Source organism: Chlamydomonas reinhardtii, chromosome 16, assembly GCF_000002595.2.
Source record: "Chlamydomonas reinhardtii strain CC-503 cw92 mt+ chromosome 16, whole genome shotgun sequence".
Lineage (NCBI taxonomy): Eukaryota > Viridiplantae > Chlorophyta > Chlorophyceae > Chlamydomonadales > Chlamydomonadaceae > Chlamydomonas > Chlamydomonas reinhardtii.
This window is the reverse complement of record NC_057019.1, coordinates 2,340,649-2,363,650: the sequence shown is the minus strand read 5'-3', so window position 1 is coordinate 2,363,650 and position 23,002 is coordinate 2,340,649. Positions and strand designations below refer to the sequence as shown.

Below are 23,002 nucleotides of genomic sequence, written 5' to 3'. Positions count from 1 at the left end.
CCAAAGGCCCCGATGCCCATCGGAGACAGCCCCCCCCCCCCCCCCTCCCCCCCCCTCCAGCCAAACTTCCCGACACCGTCACACCTCTTGCATTTACTCCTGCTCACGTGTGAACTCCCAGCAATATGCCCAACCACGGACACATTTGTGCTCACAAGTGCATGCATGCTCTACACCTATCAGTACGCGAGCAAAAGACGCGCGCACTTTTAAAGCATGCTGTGTTCCGGCAAAACCCTCTCTCCATCCGCTCTCTTGCCTTGCGCATCTCTCCCTTTCTCATGAACCTGCATACAACTGCTACCTCCTTACTGCATGTAGGATGCTCTACGTAAAACACAACGGTATAGCTCACCGCTCACGTTGTCTCTCGTCTTCATTCGAGGTACACCAAGAAGCACACGCGCCACACCACGTTCGACTCCTCACCGAAACGTCTACGTCGCCAGCGCACCGGTATCCCTGCGCTAGCTGTACAATATACGGTATGGTCAACCCACAGCAGGACAAGTAATAACATAAGAAGCAGCGTGCACGAGAGCCGCTCCCTACGCAACAGGTCCCTCATGCAATCTCTCCATGCCTATATCCACCTTGGTCGCGCAGTCGCGACTGCCTACGCATTCTGCACGCCTTCTGCTGCGTCCCTCCGCGTGCCCTGGCAGACACCCTGCAAACGACACTACCCAAGGGGCCATTGCTGGTGAGTTCTGGCGTTGCAAGCCCCCCGACACAACTAGCCTCAAACTTTCCACTCAATCATCAAGCCCCACTTATGCTACTGTTCGATCCGAGTGTCATCCCTCCAAAATGTCAATATCCCACCATTACCAGAGTCATTCAAAACCTCTGTCGTGCCCTAGGCACGGCAGCCTCCGCCCTGCCACTGGCTCGCCGCTCTGATGCAACCTTCAGGACCCTCGCTCAACGCCAACGCAGGCACTCACCAGGCGCTCTTGAGGCACCCACCCCTGTCTTCAGGCACTTGGCAAGCCCTCACCAAGCCCTCAACGGGCGCTGGGTAGGTTCAACAGCTGTGTTAAAACTGCGGCTGTACGTCACACCACACCGGGCCGCACTGCACCATCGCCACTCCAGCGCCGCCGCTCACTTCTTGGCTGTGGCGTAGGTGTAGAGGCAGAAGGTGGCGATGACCAGGCTGCCGGCCAGGTTGGACAGCGAGGCGCCGTCCATGTCCACCTGGTCGGACAGGATGGCGCTGGGTACAGAGGGAGGGGAGGGGGGCATTTGGGGGGGGGGGAGGGGACAGGGCAGGGGGGAGAGTGGTGAGGACGCGGCGAGGGTGGTGAGGTAGGGAGTGGTGGGGAGTGGTGGAGAGTAGTGGGGAAGTGGTAGACAGTGGGTGGACAGCGGGTGGGGATGCGTGGCAGGCCAGCAGGTTGAATGCTTGGTGCACGGGGTGGTGGTTGCATGGCGTGGTGGTGCATGGGTGGTGGCGCGCCGTGCATGCAGGTGGGCGGCACTCTGCCGCAGTCCTCGTACGGCTACAGACCGAACCCAGGCACAAATGCACGAGTGCACGAGTGCACACGCGCACGCGCATACACAGTCTTTGCGCTGATTTATCCTTGTGCTCTTTATAACACACACACACACACACACACACACACACACACACACACACACACACACACACACACACACACACACACACACACACACACACACACACACACACAGAGCTAGGAATCGTAGGAGTGCCTGGGCCTCACGGTACCGTGAGCACATGCATGGGTTTGCACCCTTGAGAGCGTGTGGACACTAATCCCCCCTCGAGGTTAGAGTAGCGGGGGTTGCGCGATTTCCGGTTGGTAAGACCGGCGGCTCACCGCAGCGGGTATGCGAGGTAACTTCAGGTAACATCCGTAAACCGTCGCTTTGCTGCATCGCATACACTGTCTTTGCGCAACGTTTTCCTTGTGCTCTTTAACACACACACACACACACACACACACACACACACACACACACACACACACACACACACACACACACACACACACACACACACACACACGCGGCGCCGCTTGGGCGGGCTTCGTTTTGTTGTTTTTTTCTAACACACACACACACACACACGCACGCACACACTCCGTCGCGTCATTGGGCGGGCTTCGTTTCGTTTTTAACACACACACACACACACACACACACACACACACACACACACACACACACACACACACACACACACACACACACACACACGACCGACATCGCATGCAGGATCCTGCGTGTAATAGTTTCCTTGTGCTCTCAACATGCACGCACACACGCGCACAGGCACGGGCTCACCTGCCAAAGATGACCGAGTAGCCGTACTCCAGTGCGGCCAGGCCTGCGCATGTGAGCGAGGGGTAGCGCGGCGGCGCGAGGGCATGCACGTTAACAGCGGGACGCGACAAGCGACGCAGCATACGGTACATTGCATGCAGCCATACACACAGACACACACGTACACACACACATGACGTTCCAGGGCACACACGGTATTCTGGTAAGAGCCAACGCAAAGTCCAGCAAGCGCGCGTCTGTGTTTCCCTGCAGGCCTGCACAATGCACACAGCCCCTGCGCACCCAGGTTGAGGTTCTTGAATGTGGAGGCGCCCAGGCGGTTGCGGTCGGCGGCGTCCTGGGGGGGGGGGCGGTGGGGTTCGTGGCGTAGGGGTGACCGTGTCCTCACCCCCATCCCCAACTGGCCGGGATCCCATCAACTACAACATCCGTGCCACGTCAAGCCGTGAACATGACTGCCTCTAAACTCCACAGCCCCACACCCCTACCGTCCCCACAACCCCCACAAACCCACAGCCCCCGCAAACCCCCCAACCCCCAACCCTAACCCCCACAGCCCCCCTGCCCCCCACCTTGAGCACGTACGACATGACTGCGGCCAGCAGGAAGCCGGGAGCCCACACGCCCTTGACCAGCGGGGTGATGTCGGAGTAGGGGTCGCCGATGAACAGCGTCTGAAGGCAAACACGTGACACGGGTGCGCATGTGTGTCGGTGCAGGGAACAGTGGTGAACTAGACAATCGCGAATAACGATGCGTGCGGCGTGCGCACAATTATAGTCGTGCACAGGCAGGGAAGGGTACGCAAACGCTCCAGGTGTGTGTAAACAAGCGCATCAAGCGTGTGATGTGGTGATGGCGTTTCAAGCTGGCGTCATGGTGCGGCCTAGCTGCCTAGCGGCCCCACCTCTGGCGCGAAGCAGGCGGCCACCGTGGCCAGGTACAGCGCCCCGCAGGCTGTGTAGCCCCAGGCGGAGGCGTTGGCGGGCGGCGTCAGGTCCAGGGGTGGCACAGCCAGGCCCTTGCCGCTGGAGTTGGTGATGACTGAGGCCGTGCGGGGGATGGGGAGGGGGTGGGATGGGATGGGGTCAGGTCGTGGGGTCAGGTGGGGGACTAGGGGTGTCAGGTGGGAGGCGGGTGCGTCTCGGGTCCGGGCCCTCACACCCCTACCGTGCGCTGCAGGAACCCGCGCCCACACACTCGCAACGCACGGCACCGTGTCGCCCGCCGCATGCGTCCAGCCCGGGCTCACCTACCCCACTCGTGCCCCCCCCACACGCAAGACCGCCTGGCTACAACGTCCCTTTGAGCCGCGCGCGGGCTGCCTGGGAAAACACTTCGTTGTCGTTGTCGCCCTTTTGCTTTCACTGACTCTCTAACATCCGTGTGGAAAGCGAATGGTTAATACGCAGCTACGTAACAACGCCTCCACCATCGTGGCTGGTCGCCTTTGGAGAACTGCTTCCTCGCTGCGCCATCTCCGTCACATGCTGGGCGCGCACTAGGCATCGGTGTCGCGTCCAGGCAGACAGGGTTGCGAGGGAGCCGTTCGGCGGCCCGCGCCCTGTCTGGACTCATCGCCCGTGCCTGCCCTCTGTTTGCCTGCGCCCCCGGCCCCCCTCCGCATGCCCCATCCCGCGCACTCATCCCGCCTCTCTGGTCGTTGCTCGTTCGCCCGCCCCACTCTCTCTTTCCTTCTGAGCCGCGCGTGGGGTCCCATGTACTGCCTTGCTTTCCCTGTCCCGCGATTACTGCTAACGCTCGCCGCCATGCCACGTTCCTACATGTGCGTCTTCGCCTTTGCTGTTGGACGCTTCTACCTGGCGCTCCTCCGTTCACGTACAGGTGAGTATGTTAGTATAGATTTGCAACTAGATGGGCGACGGGGTCCGCGCGCGGCTCGCACTGCTGAAATGACTTCGGAGCTGCTCTGGACTGCTCCTTCCACCTGCTGCTACGCTGCCCAAGCCCGACCGACTACCTATGGTGATGTACCACAGCTCGCATATGCGGCTGCAGTTTCTCCTTGCAGCGCGACTGTTTCCTTACGGGATTGGTTCAAAGTTAACCCCCACACACACACGAGCCCCACCCACGAGCCCGCCCCCGAGCCCCACCCACCCGCCAGGTTGACTGCTCCGGCGCCCACAGCCGTGATGACGTAGGCCAGCCAGGCCACACCATCCCACAGCCTGATGGGCAGGCCGGGGGCGAGTCGGGGTGAGGTGCCAGGGGGCGTCAGGGGGGTCAGGGGTAGCCATGACCAACCCCAAAGACCACCAGGAGTGGGGTTCTACTGTTTCAGGACAGGAGTCATTAGCTCGCGCAAAAGCCCAACACCGATCCTCCATGCCCACACACGCGCTCCGGCTCATGCCTCACATGCCCTGCCCGCCCTTAACACCATGCAACGCCCGGGTACCCGCCTGCGCGCTCTCCTAAGCCCTCCCCCTCCCTCCCCTTCCCCTCCCTCTCCCCCCTCTGCCCTCCCCCCTCTGCCCTCCCCCCTCTGCCCACCCTCCCTCCCTCACTCGAATGTGGCGGGTATGTTTGCCAGCAGCACCGCCAGGAAGCCGGCGGACTTGACCGCGCAGCCCGCCATGAGGCGCTGGTAGGTGGCGGACTTGAGCAGCTGGGACTCGGCGGCGTGCTGCGTGAGGTTGGGGGGGGTTGAGGGGGGGGGGGCGTTGAGAGTGTGTGTTAAACAAAAACAGCAACGCGTGCATCGGGTATGGCCGGCCCGCCGCCTGAGCCTCGCCAGTCGCCACCCCACACCCTCTCTCCGTTTCAAGCCCTGTAAGCACACCCCAGTATACCCCTTTCTCGTTGATATGGTAAAAAAAAACCCACCGCTCCGCAGCTCTCCCCCGATCTTCCCCTCCCCCCCCGTCCTCTCCCCCCGCCTCCCCTCCCACCCGCGCCGCCCACCTTGAGGCTGTACTCCACCGACGCACTGGCTGCCAGTGTGACGCCGATGATGCGAGTGAACGTCACATCCAGATCGCTGATGTCAGCCTGTTGGGGTGTGCGTGTGTGTGTGTGTGTGTGTGTGTGTGTGTGTGTGTGTGTGTGTGTGTGTGTGTGTGTGTGTGTGTGTGTGTGTGTGTGTGTGTGTGTGTGTGTATTGAGCACAAGGAAACATAGCGCGTAGGACAGTGTATGCGATGCAGAATTACGGCCGCGGATTACCTTCACATCACCCCCTCCACCCACGCCATCACGCCCTCACCCCGGGGATGGCTGCCTCCAGCACCGCCTCCGGCTCCACGGTGCACAGCACGGACAGCACAGCCGACATGGCGGCAAGCACAGTGAAGGCCGCGGCCTGGTGCTTGGAGTCAGCCAGGTACTCTGTGTGCGTGGGAGCGCGCAAGCGGAAGGGGCGTGCGTACGGTATGTAGGGCGGGGGACGGGTGGTTATACCGAAGCCGCATGAAACCTTGCGCCCTCTCGTACATTTCCCCCCACCAGAGGCCCGTGCGGCACTCCCTACCCCCATCCTGTCTCCTTTTGCACACGACCTGTCCCTGTGTCCTGCCGCAGCATCTCACCCATCAGGTCAAAGGTGGGGATGGACACAGGCTCCTGACGGTCCTCGGGCGCTGGCGCCGCCGCCCGCGCGGCGGCGGCCGGGCGCAAAGCTGACTCAGCCACGCTCGCCAGCGCCGCCGCCACCTGCTGCTGCTGAGCCTTCAGTGACGTCAGCAGGCCGTTGGCGGCACCCGCCGCCGCCGCCAGTGGCGACGGGGCGCTGCTGCTGCTGCTGTGGGTGCTGTTGGTGTTAATGGTGCTGTTGGTGCTGTGGGATGTAGTGGTAGTGGTGGTGGTGCTGGGAGGGGGCTCTGTTGTGACGGTCCCCACCGGGCTGCTGCCGCCACTGGTGGACTTCTCGATCTCCTCCCGCCAGTTGGAGCGGGAAGCCGCGACCTGCGCAGGTAGGTGTTGTGGAGTTGTGTGATTTGCGGATGGCAAGAAGAGAAGCTGTGGGTGAGTGGCGAGGGTGTGTGTGGTGTGGCACCGGCACCGTTGGTTCCTAGGGTTAATATGCGCTGTTGTGGACGCCCCTCAAGAGGACATCGTGAAAGCATGTGACACCTACCGTCACGACCGGGCGCGTGAACGCAGCGCGGGTGCCTGCGCACAGCAAGGGGCAAGACCGTTTTCTTCTGGATGCTCGATGGCAAGCCCGCCACCTTCAAAACCTCAATGCGATGAACCTGAGTCGATCGCGTTTCATCTGATAGCGTATTGGTCTTAACAGCCAGCCTAAACGAGCCCTGTGGCCAATAAACGATTGCGAGGGAGCGCTTGGCGTTTGCGCCTTAAGTTCCGCTTGTGTTTTGCATCTTACCACGCGTTGCTGAGCGTGTAAGCGCCACGCCAGAGCGCACGCGTGCGTTAAGAGCTTGTGCTTGCATTTTTGTGACAACGGCCGTTACGTATGCCGTGGTAGTCGCGGCTATAATTACTTATCTATACAAGTTAAGCGCCGCTAGCGAGTAGCTACACGCCAGTCTGGATCGGAGCGAGACCACCTACAGCCAAAACAGGGCCGCGCTGCTCCTGAATTTAGGTACACATTATAGATAACACCTCACATTTCATGCAGGACTTGCAAGCGGCGTGTTGCGTCGTGCTTCTGGAAGTTGGCCCTGGTTGGCCTGGAACCGTGGGCCGGTGCGGTGCTCTTGGTGCTTTGGCGATTGGTGGGCCCAATTATTCATACCTGCCTATTTGCTCACAGGGAGAGGCTGAATGACCTGCAAGCTCCTAGCAGGCCGCCCCAACTCACGTCGCGCCACGGTTTCGTGCCGGGAGGTCACGGCAATCGAAAGGCCGGCGAGGCCGAGTCGCCACTAACAGAAAGAAATGCGCGTATTGTCGCTAACATTAATCACTTGCGTGCTGCTCGTGTCTCTTGCGGGCAGGCGCGGCGCACTTTCAGACGTAAATGTTCTCGAGACTACTCAGTCGCTGCCTCCGAAATGCCGCGTTCCACGACCACATATCCCAGAGCTTGTGTAAGTATGTATGAAGGGAGCCGCGAGCAGGCACTGAAACTCCGGCGTCCAAATGCGACCAGCAGTTGAGCACTCGGTGCCTGCCTGCTCCCTCGCGCAGCCGGACCAAGCGCCCGCACGAGTTCCTTGCAGAAGACGACCTCCCGCGGGATTGGGACTGGTGGGTGCTCCATGACGCACAGATGCAGCGGCGGCCTCCTTGGTAGGGATACAGACCCGGGGAACTGCCAGGTGGTGCCACACTTGCCACCCCTGAGAGTCCTGGCACTGGCGAACTGCCTACGCGCAACCCCCAAGTTGCATCCTGCGATTTTGCATGCACCAGTCAGTATAACCAACTAGCATCTGCTTAATGTTGCACTCAACCACCATGCACTGCTTGGGCCGTCTGGCTGCCTGCAATCAGGCGCAACATATCTGACCCGCGCTACGTGGGCAGCGGCGGCCCCCGCAACTACCTCAGCCCCGTCACCAACATGCACGCGCCAGCGGGCGGATGGTAAGCTCCAAGTCCCCCACGTCACAGGAACAGTGGATAGAGATGTCCTTGATAGTTAGCTGCATACGAGCTGGGGCATCTCCTAACACCCCTCATCATGCTGCAACAGCGGTTCCTGTTGGGCGCATGGAGCCGCCAGTGTCCTGGCAGACAGGTCCAACATCCAGCGCGGGGTGAGTGCGTGTGCAGAGCGCATCAGCGCGGCCACAAGCCAAGGATGAGCTGCAGACTCCATTGCATGTATGCTAGCTGCGTCATCATGCGTCTGCGACTGCGACCGCAAGGCCGGCATGCTCGTGCTGTCCTGGATGCGTCCGGCTCAACACCATACCCGCACACGCACCCTGGTGCACCCCCTATCCATGCACGTGCGTGCAGCTTTACATGTATGCTCCTAATGCGTGGTGTTGCCGTTTCGGCCGCCGCGGCGCCGCCGCCCCAGTGCTTGCCCCTTCCGCTGTCAAGATCTTCGCTAGGGTGGCTGCATCCCGTCGTGCCGACTACGACGATGCGACCACCCCCATTTCGACAGCGAATGCCGAGTTGCTGCCCAGCTCCTCGTGCCCCCTCCCCCGACGCAGGGCGCGTGGCCGGCTGCGCACGTGTCCATTCAGCACCTGATCGACTGCAGCGGCGGCGGCAGCTGCCGCGACGGCGGCGACGAGGTGGCCGCGTACAAGTATGCGGCGGAAACGGGTGAGCGTGTCGGGCGCGTGTGGCCGTGTGCCCAAGTATTGAGGTGTGCAAGGTATCCGACTGGTGCGCGCGGTAGTGCAAGGGCCATGGTTGCCACCGCGACAAGAAGTGAAGTAGACACACCTGACACTCCTGACACACGTTGGTGCTCCACGTACGCACACAGGCGTGCCGCCGGAGACGTGTAGCCCCTACGTGGCAATGGACCACGGCGCGGTGCGTTTGTGCACGTGTGGCTGCTGTGGGGTGCTGGGGCTGACTGCGGGCGGCCGCAGCTAGCACGACACAGATGGGGTGTACTGAACACAGCAAGCCCATATGTGCACGATATCTGCATGCCCATCGCTTCCTCCTGCTGTTCCTTCTGGACGTTGGACAATTGCGGTTATATCACTCCATCCTCCATGAGCGGCTACCCCCCCCCCTCCTGCAGTGCACGCCGCTGCAGCAGTGCTACACCTGCTGGCCGCACTGCCGCCCGGTGACGGCCTTCCCCCGACTGACCGTTTCCGAGTACGGCAGGGTCAGGGTGAGCGGCGGCGCCCGGTGGGGGGGTTACCGGGCAGGTTGCACAGCTATAGACCCACTGTGTCTACACACTGTGTCTACACACGTCTGCACTACACTTACACACGTCTACGTAAGCGGGTACGTACGGCACAGACGGAGCTAACGCGCAGAGCGTGCGCCCGCCGCAGTACCGTAGTTCCGTAATTGGCGAAAAAGCCGTCGGAGCTGCACGCCTGCACGCGCAAGTGCACATGCACGCTGGGAGTGGCGATATTCATGTTCTGACTGACCCATCCCACCCAACACCCACAGGGCCGGCTCCAGATGAAGGCGGAGATCTACGCGCGCGGCCCCATCAGCTGCGGCATCGCCTCCTCCAAAGGCGTGCAGGCGTACAAGGGTGGGTGGGGGTGGGATGCGTGCCTTCGACGCCGCGTATGGATTGGCATTGCTGCCACTGCCCCAGCCTAAAAAGCCTCCTGCGCCAGACCGTGAGTGGGTCTCGCCGCACATCGGCCATAGGGTGACCCAATCAAGAGGCAGGAAGGCCCGAAAAGATCGTGCGCAGCACTTTGTAACCACACGCGTCCAAGCAACCTGCAGCCCCCCCCGTGCATGAGGTAGCCCCGCCCACCTGGCGTGGCGCGCAGGCGGCGTGTATGCCGAGTACCGGGAGCGGCCGCAGGTCTCCCACACCGTCACAGTGGTCGGGTGGGGGGTGGCGCCGTACGGGCAGCAGGGGCCGGGCGGGCAGCTGCAGGGCCAGGGCCAGGGCCAGGACCAGGGCGAGGAGGGCGGCATGGAGTTCTGGGTGGTGCGAAACAAGTGAGTTTTGGGGCGTGTGCCGGCGCAATGCTTGCTCCAGCTAGCGCCGGTGCCTCCTTTGTGTCCTGTGTAGCGGTATCCTTTCTAAACGACCTGCTTTATGCTCGTTCGTGGTCAGCTGAATGCTGTTACCCTTGCCACTGGCCCTTGCCTTGCCCGACCCTGCCTGCCTGCGTGCTGCGCAGCTGGGGCGAGGCATGGGGCGAGCGCGGCTTCATGCGACTGGTGACTTCGGCCTACAGCCCTGGCAGAGGTGATAGCAGTAGCGGCAGTAGCAGTAGCAGTAGCAGCAGTGGCAGCAGTAGCAGCAGTGGCAGCAGTAGCAGCAGTGGCAGCGGCAGCGGTGAGCACTACAACCTGGGGGTGGAGACCGATTGCTCCTTTGCCGTGCCGGACAGGTGAGAGCAAGTGGGTGGCGTGCGAGTAGAGCGCCAAGGTGCACTTCACTTGGGCAGCGATCGAAGACCCGGAGATGCGCACCCGTGTGTTGCGGGGCTTTCGTTTTCCCCTTTCACCGCCCCCAGAATTGTTCCCGTGCCTGTGTGGGCCCTGCAGATGGGTGCCAACGCCTGAGGAGGATTCTGCGCCAGACGACATCGCATAGGAGTCGGAGCGGCAGCTGGGATGCATCAATTTTGCTTTGCTTTTGTTTCGGTAGTGGACACTCATGTGGTTTTGAGTTAGCTGTTGGTGCGTGAAGTGGCATTAGCGACTGCGTTTGCATGTATTGGGGTAGCGGTTTGGGAAAAGCGGCTGTCTTCGGCCCATGGCCGCTGCAACACCCATGCACATGCCCACACTGGCCCACACACCCCGGCCACCTGCTCATTATCCCGGTGCCCACTCCCACCCATCCTTTGGTTGGTGTGACGCATTGCTCTGACTGGTGTTACATGGCAAGGAATGCACCTTGGACCGGACGGCCCAGGACCTGAGCAACATCCAGTCACAACACATGTTTCTTTGCCGGTCTCTACTAGCTCGTGATGTCATCAAGCCACGGCATCTTCAAGGCAACAACGCACTAGTGTACATATCTGTGGGTACTCGTGCTCGTTGTATGCACCGCTGTCGCGCTATGCGTTTGCCTTCACGTGGCGGCATCACCCTGCCCACCTTCACACTGCAACGCAGTGACAGTATCTTATTACGCCCAAACGCGCGCACGAGGACGCAATATACGCCCGTACACAGCAGTCTACACGGTATGGACAGCCATCTATGCGACAGATCCGCCACACCCATGCACGCAAGGAGTACTTCGGTTCACCAGAACCACCAACCACTCAATCATCATATAGACAGGAAACGTCAGCCAGTTGCGAAGTCACGGCGTCAGGCCCGCGCCTGCGCAGGCGGTCTTTGTAGTCAAGACGGGTCACTTTCTTTCCATCGGCCTCCACGCATTGAACCTCCATTGATGGCGCGAGCATTTACTTCTTGGTGGCGGGGGCGGTGGCAGCGGCCACGACCTTGGAGGCGCGCTGCCTGGCACGAGCCTCGTCAATGAGCTTCAGCTGCTTCCTGTGGCCATAAACCCACAAACAGTGCAGGGGGGGCAGGGTTAAGTGCCACAAGCAGTGAAGTAGCGATCTGGGTTGAGCTGATTTACGTTTCCAGGTACGGCGGCTGGCGGAGGGTGTTGGTTGATGCGTCTGCGACACGCGTCAAGTTAATACCGGTACTCACTTGTAGCCGTAGACGGGCATGGCAGCAGAGACGAGTAGGAGGGGCACGCACCAGATGGGGAAGCCGCTGGCGGAGGCTGCAGAAAGGAAAATAAAGGGGGGGGGACAGGACGAAAGGTCAGGTCAGTGCCAAGGTTCACAAATCACGACATACCGTATGTGGCGTTACAAGACACATGGCAGAGGTAAACACAGAAACAAGAAAAAGACAGTAGGTGGCATGTACGAGGCCCAGAGGCACGTGACATTGCTGGACTTACGGGTGCCAGGGGCGGGGGATTGCCCAGTGGAGGTGGGGCCGGTAGCCGACGAGGCAGCGCGAGCGCGGGTGTCAGCTGTGAAGGTGGATGCAGGCCGGGGGTGGATGAGCTGTTAGCAATCAAAGCGTGAGGCATATTGCTCGTGGGTGCGGGGGAGCAAGCAGGCGTGCGGTTGGGCCATGTCTAGGTGCTGTGCCGGAGGTCCGAGGCTCAAGGGCAGGCGGAGAGCGGAGAGCGTCTCACCACGGCGGGCCTCCACGCGGGGGCGGAAGTTGGGCTGGCCAGCAGCGGCGCGCAGGACGAAGGCCATTGTTGCTGTCTGTGAGCGCATGTGGGTGGGGTGCGAGGGCGGGGCCAGGGTGAGTCCACGAGTCTGGAGTCGAGAAGCTCGCGGCACACGTAACGCATGCTATCCGGAACGACTAAACCGCAACCACTCAAGGAGAAGCGCGTAAAGGAGGCTGCAAAGGCAAACAAGTCGACATCCGACACCTAAAGCGACGTCGCGGTTGTAGGAGGATCAAAAAGTCGGCCAGCTTTCCGGAAACGAAAGCGCAATCACCCCGACCCAGGTCGCACAAGCCTCCCGCAAGCCCGGCCCCTTGCTGCACAGCTACGACTAGTCTCTACGCGACAACCCAAGCGCAAAGTGGCTCGAGGTGAGGACGCCAGGAACTCAAGAAAGGGTTTTGTGTTGCAGAATCAAGGACGCCTCACGCCCTCGCGCAAGCCTCGTTCCTTTGCCCAGCCGTGTGCCAAACTAGTGCTAGCACCCTGATCACCCAATTGACGCAGGCTGCACAACATCGGGAGACCCACTTACCGTGTGACGAACTCAGGAGACGAGGACGGTAGGCCGATGCTGGTGGGACTAAGGCAGAGAGTGTGTTGTTAAGCAGATGACAGAAAGCTTTTGTTATGGGCTTCGGAGCGCTGGCCAGCGGCTTTTATGCGGAATACGGTGCCCCATCGGGGTTCCGGAGAAAGTCCAAATCGTGAGTCCCGGCGTGACACTGGCGGCTTCTTAGGCTTGTGGTCGCGGAATCCTCTTTGTCTCAAGGCCTACCCGCGTTACATGCCTGGCAACTGCGTATGGGCCGCTCGTTTGTTAGCAGGTTCGCTCACCTCGTAATTCGTAAACCCTTGTTGGCTGAGCATTTCAACCTCCGCAAGGGCAATTGATTTAAATCACAACCTACTTAGTAAAAAGGGCATTTAGTTCACGGTGTCGCGTTTGCTTTGCGGCCGGCCGGCACAAGCGGTTGCACACTGCTTCGTCCTGAAGCTGGAGGAAGCCCCGGAGGTGGCCGCTCGCCTTCAGCTTACACGAAACACTGCGAAGTCTAGGTCAGGGTTATGCGGCATGCACGCGTGCCAGTAGACTGTCTGGCAACAGAGGGCGGGGGTCAGAGGGCTGCACAGGCAGCGTCAGAACTGGCAGTAGCAGGGCAAGAGCCTGTGACGGGACCCCACCCCCCCCCCGTGCTCAGCCGGGTCACCGGTTGGCTCGAGGGCTACGGCCAGCGCGCTTGGGGTGGACGACTTTTGCTACGCGGCACGATCTGGGTTGACGGAAGAGGAGTAAGAGCAGCAGTATCCGTCGTAGCCTCGCAGGTGGGCGAACTGAGCCGTTTCGCTCTCCGTCTCCGCGTTCCTCTGCATTCCATTGAGGAGTAGATGGCTTCTGGCCGGGTGACCCGTGCAACCAAGGTTAGCGGGCGCGCCATCTGTGATGCCCCGGAAGCAAAATGTACGACCCCGCTCACTACCCAAAATGCGCTGCTCAGCCAACGTTCCGTACCCTTCTCGCCCTCCATGCTGCGGTGCCCCTCCCTGCAGTTGTTTCTTGTGGGCGCCTAAGCAGGCTGCGTGGTTGCGGTGCAAGCAGCCACCCGATGTTGCGCCGCGAGATGTGGCGGGGTGGCCACACGAGGTGGGCCGTGGAAGCAGAATCACACGACGCACCTCGCCCCCAGCAAGGCCCGTGGCGTGGGTGGCGCCGAGGTGTCCTTGGGGGTGTAGTGCACTAGGCCGCGGTTGTGATGCCCGCCGGCACGCCGGCTTTGCCGGTGGCGCTGTTGGTGAGTTAGTCTGTTTCCGCTAATGCACACTTGTGGGCTGTACGGCATGTATCACCGTGTGTGGCTGTGGCCTGCAGGCGTTTGGACGGATGGGCACCAGCGTGTCATTCCGCCCATACGGTTTGCAGTGGGCATTCGCGTTATCGCGTATACCTGTGAGGGGCCGCAGGCAGCCGCACGACGCAGCTGCCTTCGGCCATGTACCGTACTGCCCTGTGTGGGCTGTGTGGCGCCAATGCTGGGGGAGGCCCGCGTTGGGGAGCCCAAGCACCGTCCACGGTGCGCGAAGGTCCTTTGTAGCTGCTCAGGTTACAGGCGAGAGATGTAGACTTATGAGGAGGCGCACAAAGCATTTTGTAGTCATCAGAATGAGACGATGATCTGGCGGTGGTATCCCGGGACATGTCAGACCAAAGGAGCGTGCAAACGAAGCAAGGGAGCAAGCTTGAGACGGTTGAGCAGTCCACGCCTCCGTCGGTACGCTCACCGAGCGGTCACGCAATTATGTAAACATGGGCATTGATTGTGGTGTTGAGCTGCATCGGGGGATGGGAAAGCGATGGGGGCCACACTGCCACAGCTCCACAAGGGCAGGGGCTGCAGCCAGTGCAGCGGGCGGGTGGCGTGTCAATGACTTAGTCCAGGGATGCGTGCCTTCAGCCAGGTATTCGCTTTGGCATGCCATTTCTCCTTGATCACCAGATATAGTACATAAGCGCTTGGAATATGTCAGTGTAGCCAACTAGGGTCAAAACTGTACCAGAATCACAAACTATCAGCGCGAACGGCTTTGTGTATTTGCAACCGCTCTTGCTGGCATTCAAGGCGGGTGGTTAGCGCTATTGGCGTTGGCGTCCCTGCTGCGAGCATGGACCCTGTCGGGACATGCCACAGCGCCGCGGCTTCTGAGGCCTGGGTCAGCGTAGTATCTGATGCCGCTGCATCGGTTTCGAGTCTCTCGCTCGCCGGGGAGTCGCTCGCGGATGCGCCGGCGAAGCACAGGCGACCCCCGCAGGAAGAGGAGCAGCAACAGCAGCAGCACCCCGACCATTCCGCGACCTCGCGGCTGGACTCGCTGCCTTGCGAGCTGCTGGCCCGCATCGCCGGTCTGCTGCCGCCCAACGAGGTGCCCTGCAGCCTGCGCCTGGTCTGCCACGCCCTGGCCGCCGCGCTGCGCACCCCCGCGCCCCCTGCCGCCGCCTCCTCCCGCGCCAGCCCCTCCACTTCCTCCTCCGCCCAAACAACAAGTGCCCCGTCAACAGCAGCAGCAGCAGCTTCCAAACCAACAGCAGTAGCAGTAGCAGCCGGCGGTTGGTGCTGCCCCTTCACCACCATCCGCCTCAGCCATCCCGTGCCGCCGCCCTACTTCGCCGCCTCCTGGGGCCCCGCCGCCCTGGCCGCCGGCGCCACCCGCGCCCTCACCCTGGCCCAGCGCCAGCGCCTGCTCTGCCTCACCGCCGCCACCGGCGTAGTGGCCAACCTCGAGATCGCGGAGGCCGCCGCCGCGCTCACGCTCGATGGCGCCGTCGCCGCCGCCGCCGCCAGCCGCAACCAAGTGGCCACGCTGCGATGGCTCAAGGCGCGCGGCTGCGCAGGCTGCCCTGGAAGCAGAGCCATGACGGCGGCGGCGGCGGCGGGCGCGGTGGAGGCGCTGGGCTGGATGTGGGGCCCCAGCCGGCCGCTGGGCAAGGGGCTGCTGGCGGCGGCGGCGGCGGCCGGCAGCGAGGCGGCGTGCGAGTGGCTGCTGGACTGCAGCTGCCCCTGGTGAGGGGGCGGCGTGGTGTGGGTGGGGTGCGTGGTGGGGGTGGTGGGGGGAGGTGTAGCCATTCATGGAACACGCGGTGCAACACGTGCAGAAGTTTGGTGGTGGTGGTGGTGGTTGTGCTGCGAGGCGTTGGCGTGTGTGTGTGCGGGGGGTGGGGGGAGAATGAGGTTGGGTGAGAGCGGAGTGTAGTGGTGGCGGTGGCACCGGGGCGGGCTGGGTCATCACGTCCCCGGGGCTTGTGCGCCCCGCGATGCGCCGGCCATGCTTCATGTGTCGCACGCTTGACACCGCACTCGCACCCCAAATGGCGACTCCACCGGATGCTGCTGCTTCGTGATGCTTCTTCTGCTTCTTCTGGTGCTGCTGCGTGTCGCATGGGCACAGGAACGAGGAGTGCCCCGCCGCCGCCGCCCGGGCGGGTCACGGCGAGCTGGCGGCCTGGCTGGCAGAGCAGCAGCGCAGTGACGTGGACGAGCAGTCGCTGCTGGTGAGCCGCAGCCGATGGGGGGGGGAGCGGGGAAGGGGGGGCGGGGATCATGGGTAGGAAGAGGGAGACTGACGGGGTGATTTTTCTGCCGTACCGCATCTGCTTCGGGTGACAGCCTGACAGCGGCTGACCCTTGCAGTCCTTTCCCGATGCACATTCACGTGCACATTCACGTACACACGCATGCCCCGAGCACCTGTTTTCCAACACACACACACACACACACACACACACACACACACACACACACGCTCATGCCTCCAGGTGGGTGTGGCTGCGGGTCTGGGGCTGGCGGCCCTGCAGCGGCAGCACACCGACTACCTGGCGCGCCGCCCAGGCCGCGGCGGAGGCGGAGGAGGAGGAGGAGGAGGAGGAGGAGGAGGAGGAGGAGGAGGAGGAGGCGGAGGAGGAGGAGGAGGCGGAGGAGGTGGTGGTGGTGGTGGTGGTGGTGGTGGTGGTGGTGTGCAGCGGCCCACACAGGCCACCCGCTACCGCCTGCTTGCGGCCGCCGCCACCAGCCGCACGCCCGACTGGTGGGGGCGGGAGGGAGGGAGAGAGGAGGGAGAGAGGCAGGGAGGGAGGGAAACGCGTGCTGCTGCGGCGCAGCGGTTGTGGAGGTTGTGCGGGTGCGGGTCGGGGCAGAATGCTCGGGGGTAGCGCAGGGCAGGGCAGGGGGTTCTAGGCGCCACCCAGGGATCAAACGGGGGAGGGGCACGCATGCCCTGTGCGCAAGTGTCATGCCAATTGCGGAAGTAAGGGGCAGTGGGCGGTTGAATCGCCGTGTGCGCGTAGCAGGCCACAGGCCTGAAGCACGGGCCTTGCGCCGTCCGACCCCGCCCCGCCCCTCACCCTTGTCCTGCTGTCCTGCTGTCCTCTGCTGTGCTGCTGTCGTCCGCCCCAGGCGCGACAAGGTGGTGTGGCTGGAGGAGGAGTGCGGCTACGGGCGGCTGGAGGGGCTGCCGGTAGGCGGGGTGGGGGGTGGGGGTGGGGGTGGGGAGCGGGAGGGAGGGCGTGGAGGGAGGGATGAAAGTACCAGCCCAAACGAAACCAAACCAGGCCAAACTAGCAGGGCACAGGCAGAGGCAGAGGTAGGGCGAGGGGCCAGGGGGTTAACTCTGAACCAATCCCATAAGGAAACAGGTGCGCCGCGAGAGGCCGGGGGGGGGGCTCTGTGTTGGGGGCGGCTTCCATGCCCTTGCGCGGGTCCTTCCCATCTAGGCTTGGGCTCAGGCTCCTTGCATCCGCAAAGACCACACACACACACACACACACACACACACACACACACACACACACACACACACACATGCCTTCTAGGACTAGGAGTAGAAGGAGTCCTAATAGGAGTATTAGCAGCCAGTGCGCCCGCTCGCCGCCGCGCCGCCGCCGCCCCCTCGCAGCCCACCGCCATCAACTGGGATGACGTGGCGGCGGCGCCGGACGCTCGCCAGCGGCTGACCTGGCTGGCGGCGAGGGGCGCACTCGGCGCCGCCGCCCGCCGCGCCGCCGCCGCCGCCGTCGACTCCGCCGCCGCCTCCGCCGCCGCCGGCGCCACTCCTTCTTCTGCAAGCTTCAGCACCGGCACCGGCAATGGCAGTGGCACCAGCAATGGCAGTAGCACCGGGACGGCGGCAGTAGCTGTGCCCGTGGAAATGCCGCATCCAGCGGCGCTGGTGGCGCTTCGCGCCTTCGCCGCCGCCGGTGACCTGGCAGCTCTTGAGCTGCTGGCGGGCGGGGCGCCGTACCTGTTGGCACGTGCCGTACTGCCGGCGGTACGGCACGGCAGGCTGGAGCTGCTGCAGCAGCTGCGCAGCAGGTGCGGGCATGCGGGAGGGCGTGCGGGAGGGTGGCTGGAGGAGAGGAGACTTTAGCCTTCAGGGTTTTGAGGTCGGGTAACCGGGACTGGGAACCTGGGGCCGTGACTTGGCTCGAAGACCTTGCTACGCTGCGGACCGCTCTGCAGATCGGATGCCTCTTGATAATCCGGTTTTCCTATGATTATCCTGTCGGATCACATTCGCTTCATGCCGGGTGCGCGTGCTCAGGCACGGCGTGCTCCCCATCGACCTGGGCGCGGCGGCGGCGGCGGCGCGCGGCGGCCACCTGCACGTGCTGCGCTGGATGGCGCGTGATGACGTGTGCGGCGCGTGCTGTGTGCGGAGCGCTGACGTGTTCGCCGCCGCTCTAGAGGGACCCGAGATCAGCGTGGGCGCCTCGCTGTCGGGGCTGCATGCGGCCGGCGGCGCTGGAGGCGACGGAGGAGGGGGAGGGGGAGGTGGTGGTGGCGGCGGAGGCTGGGACGCGGGAGGCGGGGAGGGGGCGGGGTTCGGAGACGAGGCTGGGGGCATGGGTGGGTTTGGAGGGGTTGGGGGAGCAGGAGGGCTGGGCGAGCCTCGCATGGGCGGGCAGGTGGGCGCAGTGGTTTGGTCCACAGCCGGGCCCGGCGGCGCGGCGGCCGCCGCCGGCGGAGCCGCGCCTGGCGGCGGCGGCGGCGCCGCCGCCGACCTTGCGGCGCTGGATGGCGGGCGGCGGCTGGACCTGCTGACGTGGCTGTACGATCAGGGCTGCAGCTGGGACGAGCGGGCGTTCCTGGCGGCGGCGGGGTCGGGCTGTGAGGCGCACCTGGACTGGCTGGTGGCGCGCGGCTGCCCCATGGGGGTGAGCAGGCAGGGGGCGGGGGGGGGGGGAGGCGGGGGGGGGGGGGAAGAAGGGGGCAAAGAGGGTCCATGGTTGAGTGGTATGCGCGGGGGTTGCTGCGGTGAGTGGCATGGGCGTCGGTTGCTGCCGGGGGTACCATAGAGTATCGTGATTTACGTGGGCTCTGGGAGTTTGCCGCCGCCTCGGCTCAGCCGCAATCCTAAGCGTCGGCCGCCTGAGGGCCACCAGCAGCCTTGACACACGCCTTCACCTCTGCATACCCTCCGCGCCCCACCCAACCAAACACACCGCATCCCCCTCCCCCTGGCTACGCCTTCACTTCTTAACTGATCATGAATGTAATTCCCCCATGCAGGACGATGGCGAGCCCTGGCTGGCGGCCGCCCGCAACAGTGACTTCGCCACACTCCGGGCGCTGCTGAGGCTGAGGTGCCCCTGGGGCCCGCCCGCCGCACCCGGCGTCACCTTTGCCCGCGCAATCGAGGTGCGGACTGTTGTGTCCAGCTCTCATGTTTATTTGTTCGTGCTTCGTACGTTTGTGCTCATGCTCTGCCGCGCCGGTGCAGGCTGCTGCGTTGTTTGTGTTGCTTGTGTGGTGCACATGGACGTCCGCAGTCCGCTGCGACTGCGCGCACGTTTTCCAATTCCCTGTGCGCTCTGCGCACCACATTGCTTCACACCAACACACACATACACATACACACACACACACACACACATCACACATCACACACACCCCACACATTGCATCGCATACGCAATCTTGCCTCAAGACTCTTCCTTGCGCTCTTCAAACACATCAATACATTGCACGGCACACGCCCACACAGGAAGGTGACGACGACGACGAACACGACGAGGGGCTGCGCGTGGGCTGCGAGCTGCGCGTGCTGAGGTGGCTGGTGGCGGAGGGCTGCCCCGTGGAGTGGGGTGCGGCGATGGCGGCGGCGCGGCGGCGGGCGGAGTGGGGGCGGCCGCACGACAGCGTGCTGGCCTGGATGCGGCAGGCGCGCAAGGTGGCGGTGGCGGCGGCGCGGCTGGGGGGAGGTGGAGGCGGTGGTGGGGGAGGTGGGGCGGGAGGCGGTGGGGCGGGGAGTGCAGGAGGAGGCGGTGGGGCGGGAGGTGGTGGGGGTTGAGGCGCAGGTGGCGGTGGCACGGGCATGAGTAGACGACTGGGCGGTTGCGGGGGCGTGTTTGGTTGACTACACAATGGTGAAACTTACCTCGCCTTACGTTACGGTAGGCGCATTGTTGCAATTCGGCGTGCGTGTTCGGGCCGGGGCTTAAGGACGAGTAGGAGGCAGGTAGCTGAGGAGGCACTGTGAGGCTGGAGCTGTACACGCCAACCGCGACGAGTGACGCTCTTGTGCTTTGCGGTAAGGGACGGCACAATGCAGCAAGGAGACGTATGAGGGTTATACCGTGGGGCGTGGGCTTTGGACAACGTGACCGCTAAATCAGTGCACAGCACTATGTAGCAAGGCGAATCCTGGTTGTCTCCGAGACCTGAGTGCGCGAGGCACCATCTGTAGACATCACACTGCTCCGTCTCTGGCGCCGTTTGCATTTAGTTTCTTAGCGCATCGTCAATGACTGCTGTTCTGTCCTCTCCTTCTGGGCCCCGCCACTGACGGCCTGACCCGGTCGCTGCGACCTGACAGCTGCAGTGTGGCAGGTGCAGAGGGCCAGAGCTGCCAACCCATGCCGCGCACATTTGTCCCAAGCCATTGTGGTTGACTGACAACCTGGACTGGACATGGGTGTTTGATGGGACAGGGTTCAGGCAGGTTGGCGAGGTCCCGTAGGGTGCAGCTGACGCCCATACCCCAAGCAGACAGCAAACAGTAACTGGACATGGGTGTTACACGGACCCGCAGAGCACCCCAATGGTGCCCATTACAGCAGCACAAGCCGCCGCCAACCCACCGCCGCCGTGCAATGCTCATCCCGCGCCTGCCGACACCGCTGTCTCTATTCCACCGTTCCCGTCGCCTGACTTGCACCCAGCCCCACTGGCGCCGCCTACCGCTTCCGCTTGTCGCCCGGCTTGCCACCTGCCACCGCCGCCGCCGCAGGCGCCGCCGCTGCGCGCCCGTTCGCCTGCCCCTGCGCCTTCGCCCCTGGCCCTGCCTGCCCCTGCGCCTGCTCCCCCGCCGCCAGCTTGTGCAGGTGTATGTGGAAGCGCTTGAGCCGCTCCACCTCCATTGCCTTCTGCCGCCGCAGCCGCCGGTTCGCCAGGAACCTCCGGCTCTCACACCACATCCGCCGCAGCGCCGCCGAAGCCGACGCCGCGTCGCCGCCGCCGCCTATCCGCCCCTCGCCGTCCTCCTCGCCACCCTCGCCGCCTGCCTGCCCGTCCTGCTCTTCCGAATCCGAATCCGTGTCCAAAACCAGATCCGGCCAACCGCCCTCGTCACCGTACTCCGCCGCCAACTCCTCCAGCCCCGAAATAAAACCGGGCGTCAGGCTGGCCGCCGCCGCCGTTACGCCCGCCACCAACCGCTTGGGCGCGGCGCCGCCGCCCGCCTTTTTCCCCGCGCCGGCCGGCAGCGGCGGCGTGGGCCTCAACAGGCCCCGCGATGCGTCGTACGCTTCCGCCAGCTCGGGGATGGTGGCGGGCGTGCCCAGCGGCCCTGTGAGCGTGACGGAGCCGCCGCCCTGCGCCATGGCCGCCGCCGCCGCCGCCGGCCGCAGGCCCAGGAGCGAGTGCGCCGCCTGTTGGTGGCGACGCCGGGTGCAGAGGACAGAGTATATAGATGCGGTATCCTAAACAACTTACTTGCTGCCTGCTCCCCGCTCCCCGGAGCGCCTGGCAAACCCACACCTACTCCCCTTCCTCTCCGTCATCCCCTCCCGACCCGACCGCCCACCTGCGCCAGATGTGGGTGGTAGTGCACGCCCGCCGCGCCCACGCCGCCGCCGCCCGCCAGCGCCACCTCCCACAGGCAGCTGGCCAGACCGCCCGCCTCCGAGGGGTCGGTGGCCCATGGGTCGTGGGGGCGGCCGCCAATGGTGGGCGCCTCGCCCTCATACTCCAACAGGTTGGCCAGCTTGGGGTAGCGCCGCAGCAGCCTGGCAGGCGGGGCCAGGGTTGGGCGGAGGGGAAGGGGCGGTGTTGTAAGTACCAGCCCAAGCTTAACCAAACCAAACAGGGGAGGAAATACGGTATCCAGCATTGGATGTCAGAAGCAGGAGAGGCTTCTCCCCCCCCCCCACTATTGTCTTGCGCCACTCCGTTGTCAAGCATCGGCCACGCTCTCCTCCTCGCTCGATCGCATTTGGTTTGGTGTAGTTTGGGCTGGTATCTACAACCCCCCCCTGGTAACGACTTCGTCTGCAGTCTTCAGTGCATCCTGTACCGCTTTTCCAAACATCCCTGCAACCCCCCCCTTCACTTCATATTTGATACACACCATCCCATGGATGGCTACCCCCCCCCACACACACACACCCACACGCACCACCCCTGCCCTCTCCCGCCTCCCATACCCCACCTGGCCACCGCCGCCCACAGCGCCATGGCCTCGCCCGGCCCCGCCTGCAGCGCCGCCCCCGCCAGCCGCTTCACGAACGCCGCCGCGCGCTGCATGTCCGCCATCTTGGGCTCACACAGCAGCGCCTCCACCACACCCGCAAGCAGACCCGCCTGGCTGCGCGCCGCGGCGCCAAAGGCGGCCGGAAGCCGCCGGCTGCGGAAGGAGCGGGCGCCGCCTGCGGCGGCGGCGGCTGCGCCGGCCGCGGCCGCTGCCGCGGCCGCAGCGGCGTCGGCGGCTGCCGCCGCCGCCGCCTCGCAGGCTGCTGCCAGGCTGAACTCGCGGTCGTCTGCCGCCTCCTCGTCCTCCTCGTGCTCCTCCTCGTCGGGCTGCTCCGGGTTGTGCTGGCCGCCACCGCCGCCGCCGCCGCCCGCCCCCAGCACGTCGTCAGCTAGCAGCGGGTACAGCGGGATCTGTGTGTGTGGGCGGGGGGTTGCACGCATTAAGGGGTGGTGGTGGCGGCCATGGTGGGGGCGTTGTAAATACCAGCCCAAAGTAGACTCAGTCAATCTAAACTTTTGGGGTTGGTGAAGGTGGTGTGGATCGAGTGAGGGACGCGCCACGGCCAGGAGGAGGGGCTTGCCCCAGGGTGTGGCCGGGAGGGCATGAAGCAGGGCGCCATACACGCCGGGGTGTGCCACGTGCCGTACGCGCCCACACAAC

The 23,002-nt window shown here is 63.8% G+C and overlaps 6 protein-coding genes across 7 annotated transcripts in view; 3 read left to right on the top strand and 3 right to left on the bottom strand.

The window, feature by feature from the left end:
• Positions 1-60: 60 nt before the first annotated feature.
• On the bottom strand, positions 61-6,782 carry CHLRE_16g659800v5 (uncharacterized protein). The gene is made up of 12 exons (XM_043070967.1): positions 6,668-6,782; positions 6,416-6,450; positions 5,868-6,243; positions 5,546-5,667; positions 5,245-5,331; positions 4,848-4,966; positions 4,438-4,508; positions 3,224-3,360; positions 2,889-2,990; positions 2,599-2,653; positions 2,317-2,359; positions 61-1,219 (listed from the first exon to the last, which is right to left on the bottom strand). Exons 1-12 carry the CDS (start codon positions 6,732-6,734, stop codon positions 1,108-1,110), a joined length of 1,326 nt encoding a protein of 441 aa, XP_042915609.1. The 5' UTR covers positions 6,735-6,782; the 3' UTR covers positions 61-1,107.
• A 140-nt stretch (positions 6,783-6,922) lies between these two features.
• On the top strand, positions 6,923-10,708 carry CHLRE_16g659750v5 (uncharacterized protein). Its single transcript, XM_043070966.1, has 11 exons — positions 6,923-7,337; positions 7,438-7,497; positions 7,744-7,836; positions 7,946-8,009; positions 8,418-8,532; positions 8,699-8,748; positions 8,966-9,061; positions 9,355-9,442; positions 9,693-9,867; positions 10,053-10,265; positions 10,423-10,708. Exons 1-11 carry the CDS (start codon positions 7,186-7,188, stop codon positions 10,469-10,471), a joined length of 1,155 nt encoding a protein of 384 aa, XP_042915608.1. The 5' UTR covers positions 6,923-7,185; the 3' UTR covers positions 10,472-10,708.
• Positions 10,709-10,742: 34 nt separating this feature from the next.
• CHLRE_16g659700v5 (uncharacterized protein) lies at positions 10,743-12,712 on the bottom strand. The gene is made up of 5 exons (XM_043070965.1): positions 12,639-12,712; positions 12,059-12,134; positions 11,816-11,890; positions 11,557-11,632; positions 10,743-11,391 (listed from the first exon to the last, which is right to left on the bottom strand). Exons 2-5 carry the CDS (start codon positions 12,123-12,125, stop codon positions 11,301-11,303), a joined length of 309 nt encoding a protein of 102 aa, XP_042915607.1. The 5' UTR covers positions 12,126-12,134; positions 12,639-12,712; the 3' UTR covers positions 10,743-11,300.
• Positions 12,713-12,812: 100 nt separating this feature from the next.
• On the top strand, positions 12,813-14,418 carry CHLRE_16g659667v5 (uncharacterized protein). Of its 2 annotated transcripts, none has more exons than XM_043070964.1 (2): positions 12,813-13,429; positions 13,655-14,418. In XM_043070964.1, exons 1-2 carry the CDS (start codon positions 13,172-13,174, stop codon positions 13,673-13,675), a joined length of 279 nt encoding a protein of 92 aa, XP_042915606.1. In that variant the 5' UTR covers positions 12,813-13,171; the 3' UTR covers positions 13,676-14,418. The 2 variants fall into 2 exon arrangements, with proteins under 2 accessions (XP_042915606.1, XP_042915605.1); XM_043070963.1 differs by having other exon boundaries at positions 12,813-13,525.
• Positions 14,419-14,562: 144 nt separating this feature from the next.
• Positions 14,563-20,348, top strand: CHLRE_16g659650v5 (uncharacterized protein). Its single transcript, XM_043070962.1, has 8 exons — positions 14,563-15,660; positions 16,046-16,148; positions 16,413-16,681; positions 17,050-17,110; positions 17,549-17,964; positions 18,194-18,806; positions 19,162-19,290; positions 19,637-20,348. Exons 1-8 carry the CDS (start codon positions 14,765-14,767, stop codon positions 19,940-19,942), a joined length of 2,793 nt encoding a protein of 930 aa, XP_042915604.1. The 5' UTR covers positions 14,563-14,764; the 3' UTR covers positions 19,943-20,348.
• Positions 20,349-20,655: 307 nt separating this feature from the next.
• The window catches only part of CHLRE_16g659600v5 (uncharacterized protein), a 9,517-nt gene continuing 7,170 nt past the window's right edge, over positions 20,656-23,002 (bottom strand). Inside the window, exons 15-17 of the mRNA XM_043070961.1 lie at positions 22,301-22,752; positions 21,677-21,878; positions 20,656-21,521 (exon numbers count right to left, since the gene is read on the bottom strand). Coding sequence (XP_042915603.1) covers positions 20,829-21,521; positions 21,677-21,878; positions 22,301-22,752 — 1,347 coding nt within the window. The 3' untranslated portion in view covers positions 20,656-20,828. The remainder of the gene's footprint in view (positions 21,522-21,676; positions 21,879-22,300; positions 22,753-23,002) is intronic.

Excerpts from the sequence above, each read along its gene's own strand:
- CHLRE_16g659800v5 (XM_043070967.1), bottom strand. The coding sequence starts at position 6,734 with ATGCAAGCACAAGCTCTTAACGCACGCGTGCGCTCTGGCGTGGCGCTT. Across the intron at positions 6,244-6,415 it reads TCACGCGCCCGGTCGTGACG|GTCGCGGCTTCCCGCTCCAA; the intron begins GTAGGTGTCACA and ends CTACCTGCGCAG. Across the intron at positions 5,668-5,867 it reads CCCCACCTTTGACCTGATGG|AGTACCTGGCTGACTCCAAG; the intron begins GTGAGATGCTGC and ends CCACGCACACAG.
- CHLRE_16g659750v5 (XM_043070966.1), top strand. The coding sequence starts at position 7,186 with ATGCGCGTATTGTCGCTAACATTAATCACTTGCGTGCTGCTCGTGTCT. Across the intron at positions 7,338-7,437 it reads CCACATATCCCAGAGCTTGT|CCGGACCAAGCGCCCGCACG; the intron begins GTAAGTATGTAT and ends TCCCTCGCGCAG. Across the intron at positions 8,010-8,417 it reads GGTCCAACATCCAGCGCGGG|GGCGCGTGGCCGGCTGCGCA; the intron begins GTGAGTGCGTGT and ends CCCCCGACGCAG.
- CHLRE_16g659700v5 (XM_043070965.1), bottom strand. The coding sequence starts at position 12,125 with ATGGCCTTCGTCCTGCGCGCCGCTGCTGGCCAGCCCAACTTCCGCCCC. Across the intron at positions 11,891-12,058 it reads CCGCGTGGAGGCCCGCCGTG|CTGACACCCGCGCTCGCGCT; the intron begins GTGAGACGCTCT and ends CCACCTTCACAG. Across the intron at positions 11,633-11,815 it reads ATCCCCCGCCCCTGGCACCC|CCTCCGCCAGCGGCTTCCCC; the intron begins GTAAGTCCAGCA and ends TCCTTTCTGCAG.
- CHLRE_16g659667v5 (XM_043070963.1), top strand. The coding sequence starts at position 13,172 with ATGCGGCATGCACGCGTGCCAGTAGACTGTCTGGCAACAGAGGGCGGG.
- CHLRE_16g659650v5 (XM_043070962.1), top strand. The coding sequence starts at position 14,765 with ATGGACCCTGTCGGGACATGCCACAGCGCCGCGGCTTCTGAGGCCTGG. Across the intron at positions 15,661-16,045 it reads CTGGACTGCAGCTGCCCCTG|GAACGAGGAGTGCCCCGCCG; the intron begins GTGAGGGGGCGG and ends GCATGGGCACAG. Across the intron at positions 19,291-19,636 it reads CCTTTGCCCGCGCAATCGAG|GAAGGTGACGACGACGACGA; the intron begins GTGCGGACTGTT and ends ACGCCCACACAG.